A 17,428-nucleotide genomic window follows, 5' to 3' on the forward strand; every position below is an offset into this window, starting at 1 on the left:
AGTTTTAGGATCAGTGAATGTAATTGTTAGGTACTCTACATCATCGTACACCCTCGTGTGGCACTTTTCATCTCCACTTCTACTATCTTGAAATCAAACATCCTCTCTCATCAAGAGCCAAATCTCTTGACCTTTCTCCTTTCTTATTAACAGGATAACTGTCTAGTTTAAAAAAGTGAACTAAAGCCATAGGACTTAACATGAAAAAGCAGCCTCTGCCCTACTTACCTCATCATCCTTGATTTCATTTACCAGAGGCAACCACTTTCAACTACTTCAACTGTTTCGTCCAGCAGATAACATTCTCCTATCATTTTACTTGATTTTATTCAACTTAGACTTTATTCATTTACTTTCTACCCAGAGGATGAGGGTTTAGTACTCTCAAAGTCTTCCCTCTAGCCCTCCAACCACAACCCTCAGAAAAACTTTTGCTTCCCTCATCTTCCCAATATAATTATGTCAAAATTTTTGGTTATATTAACCTTCATAATTCATATTGACCTTTCTTTTAAAAATTAATTAATTTATTTATTTTTGGCTGTGTTGGGTCTTTGTTGCTGCACGCGGGCTTTCTCTAGTTGTGGCGCGTGGGGGCTACTCTTCATTGCAGTGTGCGGGCTTCTCATTGCGATGGCTTCTCTTTATTGTGGAGCATGGGCTCTAGGCACATGGGCTTCAGTAGTTGTGGCACGAGGGCTCAGTAGTTGTGGCTCACGGGCTTAGTTGCTCTGCAGCATGTGGGATCTTCCCGGACCAGGGCTTGAATCCGTGTCCCCTGCGTTGGCAGGTGGATTCTTAACCACTGAGCCACCAGGGAAGCCCTATATTGACTATATAAATGTTCACAGCGTGTCCTCTTTTTTTTGCTTTTTTGTTTTTCCTTAAGGTAGTAATAATTGCCTTTTTGTGGTTGATTTAGGTTATCATTAGCTCACTAATTCAACCTCAACAGAGCCATAAAAGTCATTTTAGTAAGTGAAACACACTAGGTAATCTGTCAGGCTTTCTTTCTCTTTTTCTTTCATGCTTTTCTTGATTCCTTCTGCAGTAACAATTCTAATCTGAACTGGTTACTCTCTAGTTTAGCTCCACAGTATCATTCTGGGATCTTTACTTCACTGTTATTATAAGAATTCCCTTCACCTCTTTCTTGTGTTAGATCCTATGTCTGCTTCCTTTTTGGTTTTCCTCCTGGTTTTAATGGAACATACTCTGCATGGCTTTCTGAGAAAGGGTACCTGAGAGGTAAATTCTTTGAGAAATTGAATGTCTGAAAATCTCTTTATTCTAGCCCCCTACCTAATTGTTAGTTTAGCTGGATATAGGATTCTAGGGTGGAATTTATTGAAACATGGAAATTGCATTGATTTTTTAAGTCTCTTTTGTTGCTGTTGAGAATTCAAATGACCTGTTGATTTCTGATCCTTTTAATGTGATGGTTTTTTCTCTCTGGAAGCTTTTAGGGTTTTTTTTTCTTCCCCCACACAGCTTTTTGAAATTTCATATGTTGAAGGCCATGTCCAGGCCTTTCCTAGCCTGGTGCAGTGAGAAATCGAATGTGGAGGTGTGTCATCACCGTGATGCAGCATGGCATTGCAGTATGTGGTAGCAGATAGAGCTGGAGTGCTGATGTGGCTCCTCCCCCAGCCTAATGTTATGAAAGGCAGCACGTCAGTGTTTTTCTTTGCACTTCTCACCTGCAGGTTTCTTATTCTGTGGGGTGTATTCACCATTAAACTTCAGACCTGTAGGAGCTAGGGAGGCAGTAGGGACCTACATCCATCCAATTGTATCTTCAGTTTTTATATATATCCTCTGTACTGGTAAATAATTTTCCCAGGTAAAATATATATTTTTTAAATTATGTACTATCTGCTAGAACTACACGGTTGCTTCTTACGTAGTTCCTAGTTGCCCATTTGTTCTTTGGGAACTCAGTGTGCCACTCCTTCTGATGAATAGAGTTCTAGTTTTGTTCTATTCATCGTCTGAATGGTCATGTCATGATGGATAGATGATCACTTGTCCATTTTAATCTGCTGGGTTTTCCAGGTCAGGCCTTTATAGTTAGTAAAGGTGAGGTCATTATTATAGGGGCTGTTGTTATTCATGTGGGCAGGTTAAGAGACACCATACGAGGTAGACATGGTGCAATACCCTGGTGGTGGCAACAGCAAGCAGCCCTTTAGCACCCTTAGGCATGAAGAGAGGTAAGGAGAGGGAGAAGTTACCAGAACCTGGGGAGAGTAGCTATGGGGGAGAGGTCAGCTGGACAGGAGCTGCAGCCTTTGGAATCTGGTAGGGAGGGAGACAGCAGAATAAATGCCCAGCCCTTCCCCTCCTGCCTTCCAGTCTCCTGTTAGTGTCTACCAGTGTGTTAACCCACCTGGAAGCCAGAAGTCAAGGGCATCCTTTGATGTAGCTCATAAAGGTCAGCCTCCGGGGGCACAGATTGGGGAGAAAAACGGTAGTGAGGCAAAGAGAAAATCTCCAGTAGTTTGGTTTAAAGATATTTTTGGAACCTAGAAATACTCTTTTTTGGAAGAAGAGATAGATATTCAACTGGAAGGGCTCAATATGATCCTCGTGGACAATTGCCATCTGCCAGGGAGTTGATTACTTATCTTTTACTCTGTTAAAGTTAGTTACTTGCAAACTAACTTCTGTGTTTTCTGTGGAATTTTTACATATACTAATCTTCCTATTAGATCATTAATTAAATAACATTTGCCCCTGTCTCCCGCCCCTCCCGCCCCATTTGCTACAATTCCCTACAAATTGCTATCGAACACCATATATTTTTGTACTTCCTAGACACTCTTCCCCTTGGAATAAATAGCTAAGTGTGTGTCCGTTTGGGCAAGAGGGGACATATGCAGCACCTTAATTTCATATTTATTCTACATTCCTCTCATTTCTGTTTGAGATGACTATGCAAAGCACCTCACACACTGCCTGGTACAGAGCAGCTGTAATAATATCTGCCTTTTGAAGCTCTCAGCAGATGCTTCCCTCTGCAGCCTCCTTTACCCAGATGCTTCGACTTTGTTGTGATCAGAATGTCCTCCTCTTAACAGTGGGTAGTTTTTGTTTTTAGACGAGTGACAGCTTGCTCTTTGATACCTCAGACGATGAGGAGCTGAGAGAACAGCTGGATATGCATTCAATCATCGTCTCCTGCGTTAACGACGAGCCCCTCTTCACGGCAGACCAGGTACAAAGGAGAATCCCATCCATCAAGGGAAGGGATCCTCGCCTGAAAAACGATTTCTTATTGTGGCCATAAGTGATGGGGTGTTGGAATTTACTTATTTCTATTGTATTTTCTGGTAATACAGGCTTAACAGTTTTCTCCTGAGGAAAGAAGAAAGTATATGATGTAATCTGAAGCAGCTGGATTATGTTAGTTGGGAAGATTTTTCAATATATGCAATTTTCCAAGATAAGCATTGTTAAAGCAGTACAGTGGGTTACTTTAAAAGAGGGTTATTACTTACACTGGAATCAGAAAAAATCCTGTGAATTTTCTTCTTTCTTTACATTTAACCAGACATGGGCAAACTATATCTGTGCAGAAATTATCTAGTTTCTCTAAAACCTATGTAGAAATCATTAGCACTTATTAGAAGTCTTTATTGTGTACCCAGGAGAGAAGTGAGCATTAGTCCTGTGGAATGCTCTGATAATGTCAACCCTGTATTCATTTAAAACCAGTTGAATCAGCTTTCTCATTTTCTAAATACTCTTCCCACTTCTGCTGTATTGTCAAACTGTGGTGCAAGAGCTTCTTCCTGAAGTCAAGTGTTCCACGGCTACTGGGACTGTGAGTTCTACCGCACTGTGTTTTTAGGCTGGAAAGACAAGGCCGGTAAAGAGAGATATTGTGGCAAGATTGGGAGGAGTACGTTAAAAATGTGTCATTTTGATGCTCCTCTTAGTCATATTTGTGGTTGGATTGTCCGAAGCTTGGAAAGAGCATGGTGCTTAAAAAACAAGATAGTGGGCTTCCCTGGTGGTGCAGTGGTTGAGAATCTGCCTGCTAGTGCAGGGGACATGGGTTCGAGCCCTGGTCTGGGAAGATCCCACATGCCACGGAGCAACTAGGCCCGTGAGCCACAACTACTGAGCCTGCGCGTCTGGAGCCTGTGCTCCACAACAAGAGAGGCCGCGATAGTGAGAGGCCCGCGCACCGCGATGAAGAGTGGCCCCCACTTGCCGCACCTAGAGAAAGCCCTCGCACAGAAACGAAGACCCAACAAAGCAATCAATCAATCAATCAATAAATCTTTAAAAAAAACAAGATAGTAAGTTAGAGGGCTGAGTGCGGTACAGCCTGATATTCCGGGGAAAGTTCATTGTCTCCTCCGTACTCTGCCTGAAAACCATACGCTATCTCTGCTTTTAATACTGAGAGGACTTCCCTGGTGGCGCAGTGATTAAGAATCCGCCTGCCAATGTAGGGGACACGGGTTCGAGCCCTGGTCTGGGAAGATCCCACATGCCACGGAGCAACTAAGCCTGCGAGCCACAACTACTGAGCCCATGAACCATAACTACTGAAGCCCGCGTGCCTAGAGCCCATGCTCCACAACAAGAGAAGCCAATGCAACGAGAAGCCCGTGCACCGCAACGAAGAGTAGCCCCCACTCGCCACAACTAGAGAAAGCCTGTGCGCAGCAACGAAGACCCCAACGCAGCCATAAATAAGTAAATAAATTAAAAAAAAAAAAAAAAGGATGGAGAGAAACAGATTCTGTAGCCTCTTTCAGTGTCTCATTTTCCTGTTTAAAATGCCTGTTTTGGAAACTCTTCTTACTAATTAGCATAATCCCCACTCGCTCAGGTTTACCTGTTTTTCCTTAGTACTAAGTGTTATACGTTAGGCTTGATGATTCATATTGTATTTTTTTAAATAGTTTTTTTAAACTCTTAGGTCCATTTTTTAAAAAAAATTATTTTTATTTTTATTGAAGTATAGTTGATTTACAATATTGTGTTAGTTTCAGGTATACAGCAAAATGATTTGTTTATATATGTATGTATATATCTGTATCTTTAGATTCTTTTCCACTATAATTTATTACTATATATTGAATATAGTTTCCTGTGCTATACAGTAAATCCTTGTTTATCTAGTTTATATATATGGTAGTGTGCATCTGTTAATCCCATACTCCTAATTTATCCCTCCCCCTCCCCTTCCCCTTTGGTAACCATAAGTTTGTATTCTGTGTCTGTGAGTCTGTTTGTTTTGTAAATAAGTTCATTTGTACTATTTTTTAGATTCCACATATGAGTGATATCATATAATATTTGGCTTTCTCTGACTTACTTCACTTAATGTGATAATTTCTAGGTCCATCCATGTTACTGCAAATGGCATTATTTCATTCTTTTTTTATGGCTGAGTAGTATTCCATTGTATATATGTACCACATCTTCTTTACCCATTTATCTGTTGATGGACACTTAGGTTGCTTCCATGTTTTGGCTATTGTAAATAGCCAATTTTCACTGAGTTCTATATCCTTCTCAACTTCTGGAATTTGGAACAGGACAAGAAACTGCTCTAAGATTTGAGCAACACAGTATATGACAGTGGATCATTGTTTCAAAAGCAGATATATTTCTGAAATTTTCCTGCTTTCGTGTAGCTTTTTTTTCCTCTCTAAACTTCTACATTTAAAGTAATCTTTAAATATACCTTTATCTTCCAGTGAATTAATATATGAAATTCTTTTTCTGCTGTTAAAGGAAAATTTTGCTACCATAGAGGTAATTTCTTGCTTTACATATAAATTTTTTTACACTGTTGTATTTTCTAAATTTTATGTCAATTTTATTAAATAGCTTTAGATTGAGCACTTGGATGTGGGGTATATGGTAAATCTTCTGTCACTTGCTTTCTTTTAACTATGACTATGATCTGGTTCTGGCATGTCTGAAGTAGATTATATGTGTGTTTGTAGCACCATTTCTCAGACATTACAAGATCTGATAGGGCCTACTGAATCCTGATGGACATATTAAATCATATTTTGTTTATTTTTCTGTTTAGTATATTGTAACTTTTTTTTTTTGGTAAACCATGTGTACTCTTACAGTCAATTTTTGTTATTGAGAACACCGACTCCTGCACACTCTTGGTTAATGGAGAATTTAGTGTACTTCTACTGTGGTTGCATCAGATGAGTGCCGTGTTACAGCTGGGTCATTTTTCCTATGTGTATTTAATTAACAGTGGTTTGTGTATTTTGGAAGGTGATTGAAGAAATCGAAGAAATGATGCAGGAGTCACCAGACCCAGAAGATGATGAAACACCCACCCAGTCAGATCGGCTTTCAATGCTTTCCCAGGAAATTCAAACTCTTAAGAGGTCTAGTACAAGCAGTTATGAAGAGAGTAAGAAGCCTGACTTAAATCAGTACCCTTTGTGCTTTTGTAAACCTCAGCCATGTAGTGGGACCATCTCCAGAAGTCTTTGGCTCTCACAGGCTGTGTTATATACCCTTCCCCTGCCTTCCGGGGGAAGGGTGTATATAACATATGCCCCTGCCTACTCGGGGCATATATTCATCATTGCTCAGGGACTGTGTCATACTCACCTTTGAGTGTACTGTATTTGTCTGCTTGGGCTGCTCTAACAAAGTATCACAGGCTGGGCGACTTAAACCACAGAAATTTGTTTCTTACAGTTCTGGAGGCTAGAAGTCCGAGATCAAGGTGTTAGCAGGTCTCATTTCTTCTGAGGCCTCTTCCTTCTGTCCTCACATGGACTTTCCTGTGTGTATCTGTGTCCTAATCTTCTCATTTTTAAGGGCATCAGTCACATTGGATTAGGGCCCACCCTAATGGTTTCATTTTAACTTAATTATCTCTTTGAAGACCCTATCTCCAAATACAGTCATATTCTGAGGTACTGAGGGTTAGAACGTCAATGATGTCCTCTCACATAAAGGGAAGTGCTGAGAAAAAACTGAAAGGGGGTTTCTTCCCTTCATCTTCCCAATTCTCAATAAAACTCACACATTGGGGCATATGTGTTTAAATATGTATTTAGCTTAACACAACATTGTAAAGCAACTATACTCCAGGACTTCCCTGGTGGTCCAGTGGTTAAGACTCCGCCTTCCAATGCAGGGGGTGCGAATTTGATCCCTGGTCAGGGAACTAAGATCCCATATGCTGCGCGTTACGACAAAAAAAAAAAAAAAAAGTGCAACTATACTCCAATGAAAATTAATAAAAAATATGTATTTAGCTTAATTCTTTCAAACTGCCTTCTCCTCTCTTCAGAAGTGTCCCAGAGCCCTGCTAAGTTGCTTGTGATTTCTTGTCAGCAGGTATTTTCTGTACCCTTCCTCTGCTTTTGTGTTTGTTCTTTTTCTTTTACAAGCTTATTAAGTCTTGACTGAACTACTATTCATGGAATGATTTTTTTTTTTAACATCTTTATTGGAGTATAATTGCTCTACTGATTTTTAGACAAGTAAAAAAATTTTGTCATACTTTTCTTCTCAGCCATTTGAGAAGTAACTTTGCCCACCTACCTCTACTCAGACCTGCCCACCAGAAGTTTGAGGAGTCTGAGAAGATCATGAACAATTTAATTACTTAGAATATGATTTTTTGCTCTTTGGCATTAAACACCTTGTTGTGCTGCCTTGAAACATTTTGGTCTTAGTGTCTGCTGTGCTTTGCTTTTTGGTCATAGGAGTGAAAAGGCTGTCTGTATCTGAATTAAATGAACTGCTGGAAGAAATCGAGACGGCCATCAAGGAGTACTCTGAAGAGCTGGTACAGCAGCTGGCCCTGCGAGATGAACTGGAGTTTGAAAAGGAAGTGAAGAACAGCTTTATTTCAGTTCTCATTGAAGTGCAGAACAAACAGAAAGAGCACAAAGAAACAGCCAAAAAGAAAAAGAAACTCAAGAACAGCAGCTCTCAGAATGGGAAGAACGAGAGAAGTCACCTGCCCGGCACAGTAAGTGATGTTTTGCAGGTAACATCGCACACTGGAAACGGCTTCAGTGGTCATTCCAGTGCTTTGGACCAGCAGAGGCGGGCAGGGCCCATGCATACAGGAGTAGGGGTGCTTCTCACCAGAGAGCTAAAGGGATTCTGTTCAAGAATGCCACTGTGCTCTGCTCCTTCAGAAAGGTGTTTTCTTGGTGAGTGTATAATGGTTATCTGGATAATTCAATGCTGAAATATTTAGGAGGGAGGTAAGTGGAAGGAAGAGGGGGAATAAAGGAGAATGTTTGAAAGAAAAAGAAGCTTTAGCAGGTGACCATTTCAATACATCATAATGTTAATAGGGGTGATTTATGTTCGGCTGGTGGGCAAATGAATGGTATTGCTTTCTTGTTTTTGCTTATCTCTTGTGAGTTGTATAGTAGGAGAAAAAGGGGTGCTTTTAGAGGTAGCTGAACTGTGCTGAGCCTAAAAGCATAGGTTGACTTGTAAACCATTTCCTCCTGATTTATGAGTGAAGTTGGAATGTGAGGATGTTAGAGGCAGTTACATGACATCGGCCATTTGGCCTAGTATTTGGCAGACTAGAATATTATTGACTGGTGAAAACAACTTTAGGATATTTGAATCTTTGACTCTTGGTATGAAGTTTTTTGTTTTCTGCTTTTCATTTTTCTTAAGGTGTCCTGTTAACTTCACTTGATTAAATTTCATTATAAACATTAACTGTTAAGTGTTTGAGATGCATTTCCTTATTGGTCTTATGGCCATTTCATTATTCTTTGATCAGTTGAGACCTTGTACCTTTGTTAAGTATTTGAGATGCATTTCCTTATTGGTCTTATGGCCATTTCATTATTCTTTGATCAGTTGAGACCTTGTACCTTGTCACCTTTATCTTGTTTGTATGTGAAGAAGTGTTGGTTTTATTTTTAGAGTAAAATAAAAGGAGAGAAACCCTTTTTTTTTTTTTGGTAAGAACACTAGGATTTTAATTTTGTAAACCACATGTTCGAGTGCTCAATAACAGAATGTTGCCCATAGAGAATTGGGGCCTGGGCTGAGAACTTGCCTCTGCCCAAATGCAATATCACGCACTACTACCAAGAGCTAACAACAGGTCTGTCCAAATGCTAAGACCAGGGACTTCGAAATCTCCATCTTGAGCCTTACAGGACTTCAGGGCCTTTATCTTTCAGAGGTGGAGGGGCCTGACAGAGGCTTTGAAACCTGGTGAACAACTCCTCCCAGGGCACATCCTGGGACTCAGTTCCAATCCAAAGGCCTTTCTGAAGGTTGTAGTGCAGTTGTCGACCCCAGTCTGTTAGCAGACCCCAGATAGACCCGGGAGAGCTCTGGATGGGCAAAGGGATTCATTTTTCTAAAGGGAGTGTACTTTTTAAATTCATAATATTGATAACATGGTAATGCAGATCATCACAGACTGGCTGTTATATGGTTTGCAATTATAAAAGTTCTGTCTTTGACTAAGTCTTGATTCACTTTTTTCTAAAGAATACTTATCAGAGAAATAGATCTCATTAATCAGACTCTGGTGGAATTGAGGACAGACAGTGCAGTTCTGGGGTGCTGAGCCACCAATGAGAGTTAATACAAACAAAAAGAATCTTACAATTTAGCCCATTCATTATGCTGTTTTTGGCCTATGAGTAAATGCACATTTTCTTAGTGTAATGTCGTTTGTACATAGAAAAGACAGTTTATAAACTGACTTTGCAAAAGTTGCCAGATATGTGGAACAAAATACTTTTTAGAATTGGTAGTATTGGTTGAAAAGTGTTTAGTCACTTCTAGTGACTACAATGAAAAAAACAGCACCCACCAAACTAAAAAAAACCCACCAAAACATGCAAAAACCAAAACATTTGTTTGAATATACAGTCCTGGAAAGTTTGCTTTAAAATATTAGGGACAATATTTTGTATCTCAGATTTTTAAAAAATTGTACCCTTTAAATCGCCCTATAATGCAAGTGTGATTAAATAAAATGCTTAGTTAAAAAGTCATAGCATGGTTGGTAATGTCTGCCTATCTGCTTTTAGGGATTACATGTAAATCCTCCATTTATTCCTGTTAACACTTGGCTGAGGAAAATAAATGTATCCCTAGAGACATTTAAGGGCTTCTTTTTCTAACTCCCATATAAAAAAGGTTAGAGTGGATTCATTGTGTAATTTTACATGGCATTTATATTGAGAAATGGATTTGACAAGGCAACGTTTAGGTCTTATTTGAACCTTTATTAGTCTTGAAATAGATTCATAGGAACAGTAAATTTTTTTTTCACAATATTTGGACTTGTGAAGTTGCTTCTTGAGTTCTGATCTATTTGTGTCAAAACCTTTAATCAGGCTAGTAATGGCATGGCTAAACTTGTAGTACTAGTTCCCTCCTTCTTTCTGACGCCTGAAATGATGGCAAAAGACCATTCCATTTGTGACACAAGGAGCCTGAAACCTATGATTCTGAAAATAGTGGTTGGTGGCTCAAAAGAACCTTAAAGTGAACTGGCCAGTTGGCTAAACAGATTCCAAGATAACTTCCTTTCCAGACCTTTTGTATAATACACAGTTTTGGCAAGGCCTGATCTCTATGAGTTAGCTATCATCAGTGATACTAATTTCTAAGAATTGGTGATATCGTGCCTTACCTGTTTTCTAATAACATTGGTCACTTTTTTCTTTCTACCTTAGATATGTTTTATTAGCAGGACTTGTACTTTTTCCTTAAGCATGGAATAGCTTCCTGCCATTTTTCCTTAGCATATTTCTTTGAAACAAAACATCAATTTGTAGTTGGTATCACACTTTATCCATCATTGCTAGCTTGTTCTCTTAGGTCCAGAGATACTGTAATGAAATACCTGCGTGTGAATAGAACTGAGTTAAACTCTTTAAGTGTTCATTTTGGAGACATACTTTGTTTGAAACATTTGCTGCAGTGAGAAAAAAATTTAGGGGGCTTAGGGATGCTATTTATAAATATTAAATAAAATACTGAGTATTATAAAAGTGAAATGTTGATTTGTTTTAATTTTTAAAGTAATCTGTTATATGTTGGATAAGATAAAGCTCTTCATTCAGTAAATACTTGCAGAGTGTCTTTCTTGTGCCAGACACTGAAGATACAATGGTGAATAAAATAGGCAAGGCCCTGGGCCTCTTGGAGCTTACATTCTAATGAGGGAGACAGGCGCTAAACAAAGAAAAGAATGAATCGACAGCGTAACTTCAGGTAGTAATAAATGCCACAGAGAAAACGAAAGGCTTGGTAAGGTTATTAGCAGTGCTGTGGGGAGCTGTTTTTGAAGGGGTGGTCACTGTGTCACTGCCCCTCCTGATTGGCAGGGCAGGCTGTTCTGTCCCTCTCCAGTTCTCTGTTTGGAGGGGAGGTTGGAAGAGTAGATCTTCTCCTTGGCAAATGAGACTCAACAGATTCAAAAACTTTTCTGTCTCCTTTATCCTGTTCAAAATCTAGAGAAACAGGGGTGGGGAGTAGAGACTGGAATGGCTGAAGGGCACTGTCTGTTAATGGGTTTGATGACCCACATGCACTTCTTTGAACTGACTATGCTGTTTTGGGCCGTGATGCTTCTATTTATGCTACTGCCTTTTCCTAGAACAGCCCTCCTTCTCCTTTCCTGCTTCCACTGTCTACTTGGGAGGTTTTTTTTTTTTTTTTTTTTAAACTCATTCTTCAAAATCATGGTCAAGCAGTGTCTTCCTTTCTTAGAACTTTTCTAGATGACTCTTCCTCCAATGGAGAATTGACAACTCTCTCCTTCTGGGGTTAGTATTATTCCTCTTAACTATTTCTGTTAGTACTGTCATATCATATTGCAATTTTTTGTTTTCATGTCTGTCTCTGTTAGGTTCCCTAAGGATAGAAAATGTAACTTTATTTTCATGGTATACCCAGGTCCCACATTAGGTACTCAATAAATTCCTGATGAATAAATAGTTAAGAAAAGTTTTGTTTTTTTTTTTTTTTGCAAATCTGTATTTCTACCTTGGATCTTTCTGCCAGGTGCCAAATGTATTGAGGCTGAATTGCATATTGATTAAGAACTTTGGGTTAAGAGCTGTGTTTGAATCATGATCCTGCCACTGGGTACATACTCCTTTGAATTTTGGAGGGATTAAATGAAATAATGTATGTAAGACTAGCATATATCCTGAGTAAATGCTAGTTATTATATGTCCAACTGTTTACTAGACATTTCTCCCTGAATATCTTGCGGGCATCGAAATTTATCTTATCAGACTAATGTTACCATTTTCCTGAAGGTGAACTTATTCCTTATATATTTCTTTTGTCAGTGAAACTAGTCTACTCATTCACCAAAACCAGTGGAATTTTTTTTTTAAGTTTATTTTATTTTATTTTTTGTTTAGAGGAATAGGTGGATATGTTTTTATTTTTTATTTTTAAATGTTTACTTATTTTTTAATAGGAACAAACTACTTATATTGTCTTTATTCAGAAAGAAAAAGTGAATTACAACACTCAAGGATATCCTTTTCTGCAATACAGTTGACCCTTGAACTAATCAGGGGTTAGGGGCACTGACCCTCTGCTCAGACAAAAAATTAAAACCAGTGGAATTTTTAGGTCAAAGAATATGCAGTTTTAAACAGTCTTTTCAAATTGTCCTACATAAGCGTTACCCAGTAACAGCATAAGTAACTGGCCATTTCTCCAAACCTCCAACTTATGATGGATATTATTAACCTTCTCATATATACTGATCTGATAGGCAAATAAGGTTTTGATCTATTGACTGTATTCTTTTGTGCATTGCCTGTTATATCACATTTGAGTTGTTTTTCCTATTTATTTATGAGGGTGCACATACTTCTTATGTCCTAGTACTATATTCTATTGTAATCATTCGCTTAAATCTCTCCTTAGAAAAGAGTGCAGCCTTCCCAAAGGCTCATTCACATTGTTTCCCCAGCACCTCACCTAATTTTTCACTTAATGCATGTTTGTTAAATTGAAACTTCACTATAAAGGAGATGGAATCCCAGAGGATTTGTGGTATTTGAATTATTATTGTTCTATCAGGGATTTTTTTTTTTTGGCTAGTCTTCTGTTTATATCAAATAGATTCACAGGTCATTGAATTTCAGTGGCAGTTCACATGAGTAGAAGAACAAGTTGAAGTACATCAGTTATCTTTAAATTAGTAATTTAAAAAATTAAAGTAATTTAGTAGTGGTTGTCATCTGGAGTTATCTGAAGTTGTAAAGACATTAGTATTTACCTGCCTAACATCATACTTTACTTAGTAAGCTTATAAGGATGAAAACAGACGTACTTCCTCCTTTAGAATCCAGTGTTTGTAAATTAAAGTTATGTGTAAGGCTTCTTATTCGAAGTCTAGGATTGAAAAGATGGGAATGTATAGTATCTTTTCTGTTGTCCATATCACATTGAACTTTCAAGAGAGAGTTCTAGTGTGTTGCTCTCACCACCAGCAAAAATGTATAATTCCTTCAATCTAACCTGAAGAAGTTTATTCTGAAAACTTCTGGGGTATTAGCAGTCAGTGACTCCATTGTAAAAAGAATCATATTATCCTAATTTATTGCTTTTGGGGGTTGGCGAGCTAACTGCTTAAGGATGAGGAGGAGCTAGGGCTTGGATGATAGATGCTCTTTCTTGTGTATATTTTTCTTTCACAGATGCATTGCTCCATCTGTCTTTATGACTCACTTAGCTCATATTCTGACTAATAGTCAACCTATTTTGTTTCTCTTTTACATGCAAAAATGCCCCAGTAATATTTCTTCATTTAATCTTGACCAAAGCTGACTTTAAGGTAAGAGAAATTTATTTTTGTTTAGACAGCTACTATTAGATTGTTCTGAAGTTGTTCTAATTTATGCTAGCAATAAGCCTGGAAGGAATTGTTCTGGCACAACTATTTGAATTTGGTGCTTTTTAAAATAATAAGGACCTGGCTTTTTGTTGTTGTTGTGCCTTCTTTTCAATTTGGAATTTTAAAGATGATTTAGCCCAGGGATTGGCAAAGCAAACTACTGCCTGAGGGCCAAATCAACCCTCTGCCTGTTTTATAAATAAAGTTTTATTGGAACACAGCTATGTCATTTCATTTACATGTAGTCTATGACTGCTTTGGTGTTACAAGGACAGAGTTGAATAGTTGTGACAGAGACTGTGTGGGCTGCAAATCTAAAATATCTACTATCTAGCCCTTTATAGAAAAGTTTGCCAGCCCCTGATTTAGACTAAAATTTGATAAAATTAAAAATTAGAAAAGATGTAAACTCCATTTAAGCGAGTTTGTGAAGATAAAGAGATCACTATATTGTGACTAAAATTTATTATAAAATGTAGCCTTGTTTTATCCTAAGAGCGTGTTGAGTTACTCCTTTGCTTAGGGCCCCTCCAGCAGCCTGAGTTGTGCCCGCAGATGGTGACCAGCCATCTCCAAGTCACGTGCCGCAGGCACCCCACCTGGCAACAGCCCTTTGTGCTGTGTGTGTCAGATGCCCAGTACGCTGGGTGAAGAGAGTCAGCAGGTAGCCCAGTTGTCCCCAGATTGGGGGTAAATGAAAAAAATTAAAATGTTGGCAGTGCTCCGGGCACGTTGTATTTATACACAGTGATAAAAGGTAGTTTAAAGAAGGCAGAGGAGAAGGAGGAAAAGGGCTGTGTCCTCCCCTTTTCTAAGTAGTGGTAGTTGAGAGGATAAAGTCTGCCCTGTATACATACTTGAATGTAAATACTAACACATTTTCAACAATAATTTGTTGGTGATCTTTGATAGTATTTCTCTGCATTTATTTATTTCAAAGAATATTCCTAAAAATTAGTGTTAGGCATAAAATGGAAAGTCATTGTAGAGTGGAGAGAAACTTAGTTGTGTCATGTTTATTGTTTTAATAATTCATACCTATGAATTACGAATTATTTTAGATGTGAAACAAATTTTTTTTTAAATTTATATATTTTTGGCTGTGTTGGGTCTTCGTTTCTGTGCGAGGGCTTCCTCTAGTTGTGGCGAGTGGGGGCCACTCTTCATCGCAGTGCGCGGGCCTCTCACTGTTGTGGCCTCTCCTGTTGCGGAGCACAAGCTCCAGACGCGCAGGCTCAGTAGTTGTGGCTCACGGGCCTAGTTGCTCCGCAGCATGTGGGATCTTCCTGGACCAGGGCTCGAACCCGTGTCCCCTGCTTCGGCAGGCGGATTCTCAACCACTGCACCACCAGGGAAGCCCACAAATTTGTTTTTTGAAAGGTAGTATTGCTTAGAGAAATATGTTATCAGCAGTTTTTGAAATCTTACCATTATCCACTATTCGTTTTCTGCAATGGTTTTTTGGTGTTAGACTGGTAATAGTGAGCTTTTATGACTCAGCAGTTACTGTAATAAAAATCAGGAGTCTATTCTTTTTTTTTTAAAATTTATTATTTATTCATAAATTTATTTATTTTATTTATTTATTTTTGGCTGCACTGGGTCTTTGTTGCTGGGCGCGGGCTTTCTCTAGTTGTGGCGAGTGGGGGCTACTCTTCGTTGTGGTGCGCGGGCGTCTCACTGCGGTGGCTTCTCTTGTTGTGGAGCACCGGCTCTAGGCACGTGGGCTTCAGTAGTTGTGGCACGTGGGCTCAGTAGTTGTGGCTCGCGGGCTCTAGAGCGCAGGCTCAGTAGTTGTGGCTCACGGGCTTAGTTGCTCCGTGGCATGTGGGATCTTCCCGGACCAGGGCTCGAACTCGTGTCCCCTGCATTGGCAGGCGGATTCTTAACCACTGCGCCACCAAGGAAGCCCAGGAGTCTATTCTTGACTCCTTTATGTCTTGGAGAGGTTTGTTAATTATTTGTTAGTATGATACAAATTCACGTAAAAGCCATAATATGCCAGGAAATTGTGATCTTATTATATATTTAGGGTATCTGTAAGTATCAGAAAAGAGTTTATAAAACTGCCAGGGTTAATTATTTTACTCTAGTTTTAGTAGCTTTGAAAATGTTTGCTGATACTTAATTACCATATTAAGATTAAATTACATAAAAATCTTAAAAGATCTTCAGATACAAAAACTTAAATTGATGCTAGTCCATTTAACTCCTAACTTTGAAAATCTTCATTCACATCTTTCTGCTTTGAGATTGAATTTATAAATTAGTAGTTCAATATTTAAGACATGTTCAAATATTTATCTGCTTTGGTGTAACTCACATTTTCTCACTTACTTGGATCTTTTTCAAAAAAGTATTTTTTTGGTAGAATTTGCATTTATAACTGATTTATCATTCACATTAAAATTATTTGATTTGAAGAAGTGTCAAAACAAGCAAGATCAATTTTTACATCTTAGGTAATAGCTTACTAATTATTTGAATGTTTTTACTTTTTTTTTTTACATTTAACTATTGCTTTCAATTCTATGCTGTTCTCATGTTTTGTATTTTGATTATTTTAAGAATTTTAACTAAAACATTAACTACTATTCCATAAATTAATATTTGAAATCATGTCACTCAAACTACTAAAAATGATGTGATGTATAAAGAACAATAATTATGTTTGAATTTTACTTTCTTTTGAACCTCGAGTATAAAGAATATTAATGGAGTGAGAGCATAGATTAGAGTCAGAAATAGATGAAAAAGCATTTCCTAATTGCTTTTCCCAACCTTTTTTTCTGTTATTGAGCTTTGATATTGAGATTTTTAAAAGCTTTCCTGGCTAGTTAGAGATCTGTGCCACTGGGATCAGGTGAGGCCTCAGCTTAAGAGAAAAGCTAAGAAAAGTTTGATAATAGGAATAGTCTGAATCTCCTGACCTCTGGGTTAGTTTGGCTTTTCCCTGTCTTGGATCCTGCTTTCTGTGAAATGAGTTGAGCTGGTGAATACACTGTGCAGAGAATGAGTTGGTATGGTTAAGACTCTGGAAAAGAATGAGCAAACCACAACTCTCTATCTGATTCCGTGTTGCTTTTCAGTTTAGGTGGTATTTTCTAGCTCTTTTCTTTTTATTATTCAGAAAGACCTTGAATTACCTAAAAGTGTTACTTGTTTTCTGTTCAAGCTTTCTGGCTGATTCAGTCTCAGACAGTAGTATCTTTTCCTTGTGTTGTCTTCAGACCTTTTAAGCTAGAGACTATAATCAGGGTGGTTATTTCTCAGTTGCCATTTTATTTATATGAGGAGAACTTGAAATACTGTTGTTTACTGTTTGGGAGAAAAGCAGAAAGGTATGGTTCTTTCTGTTTGGGAGTTATGTCCCAAATGTTGGTCTAGCCTTTTGAAGGGAATACAGCCCAGACTTTTTCTGAACATTTATATTTGTTGAACACCCTGCTAAGTGCTTCCCGTGGATTATTTCATTTAATCCTCACAGCAACCTTATAGAGCAGGTGTTATTGTTGCTGCCATTTCATAAATGGGTAAACAAAAGCT

At 38.4% G+C, this 17,428-nt stretch overlaps 1 protein-coding gene across 10 annotated transcripts in view; it reads left to right on the top strand.

Moving 5' to 3' along the window:
- FEZ2 (fasciculation and elongation protein zeta 2) overlaps positions 1-17,428 on the top strand; it is a 62,112-nt gene that overhangs the window by 8,236 nt on the left and 36,448 nt on the right. For all 10 annotated transcript variants that reach the window (XR_014254284.1, XR_014254285.1, XR_014254286.1 and 7 more), the window contains exons 3-5: positions 3,101-3,217; positions 6,265-6,406; positions 7,719-7,987. Coding sequence is in view for 2 of the 10 variants with exons in the window: in XM_082427832.1 (XP_082283958.1) it covers positions 3,101-3,217; positions 6,265-6,406; positions 7,719-7,987 (528 nt within the window). In the remaining 8 variants the exon portion in view is untranslated. The remainder of the gene's footprint in view (positions 1-3,100; positions 3,218-6,264; positions 6,407-7,718; positions 7,988-17,428) is intronic.

Source organism: Balaenoptera physalus (assembly GCF_965194825.1).
Source record: "Balaenoptera physalus genome assembly, chromosome: 15".
Classification (NCBI taxonomy): Eukaryota; Metazoa; Chordata; class Mammalia; order Artiodactyla; family Balaenopteridae; genus Balaenoptera; species Balaenoptera physalus.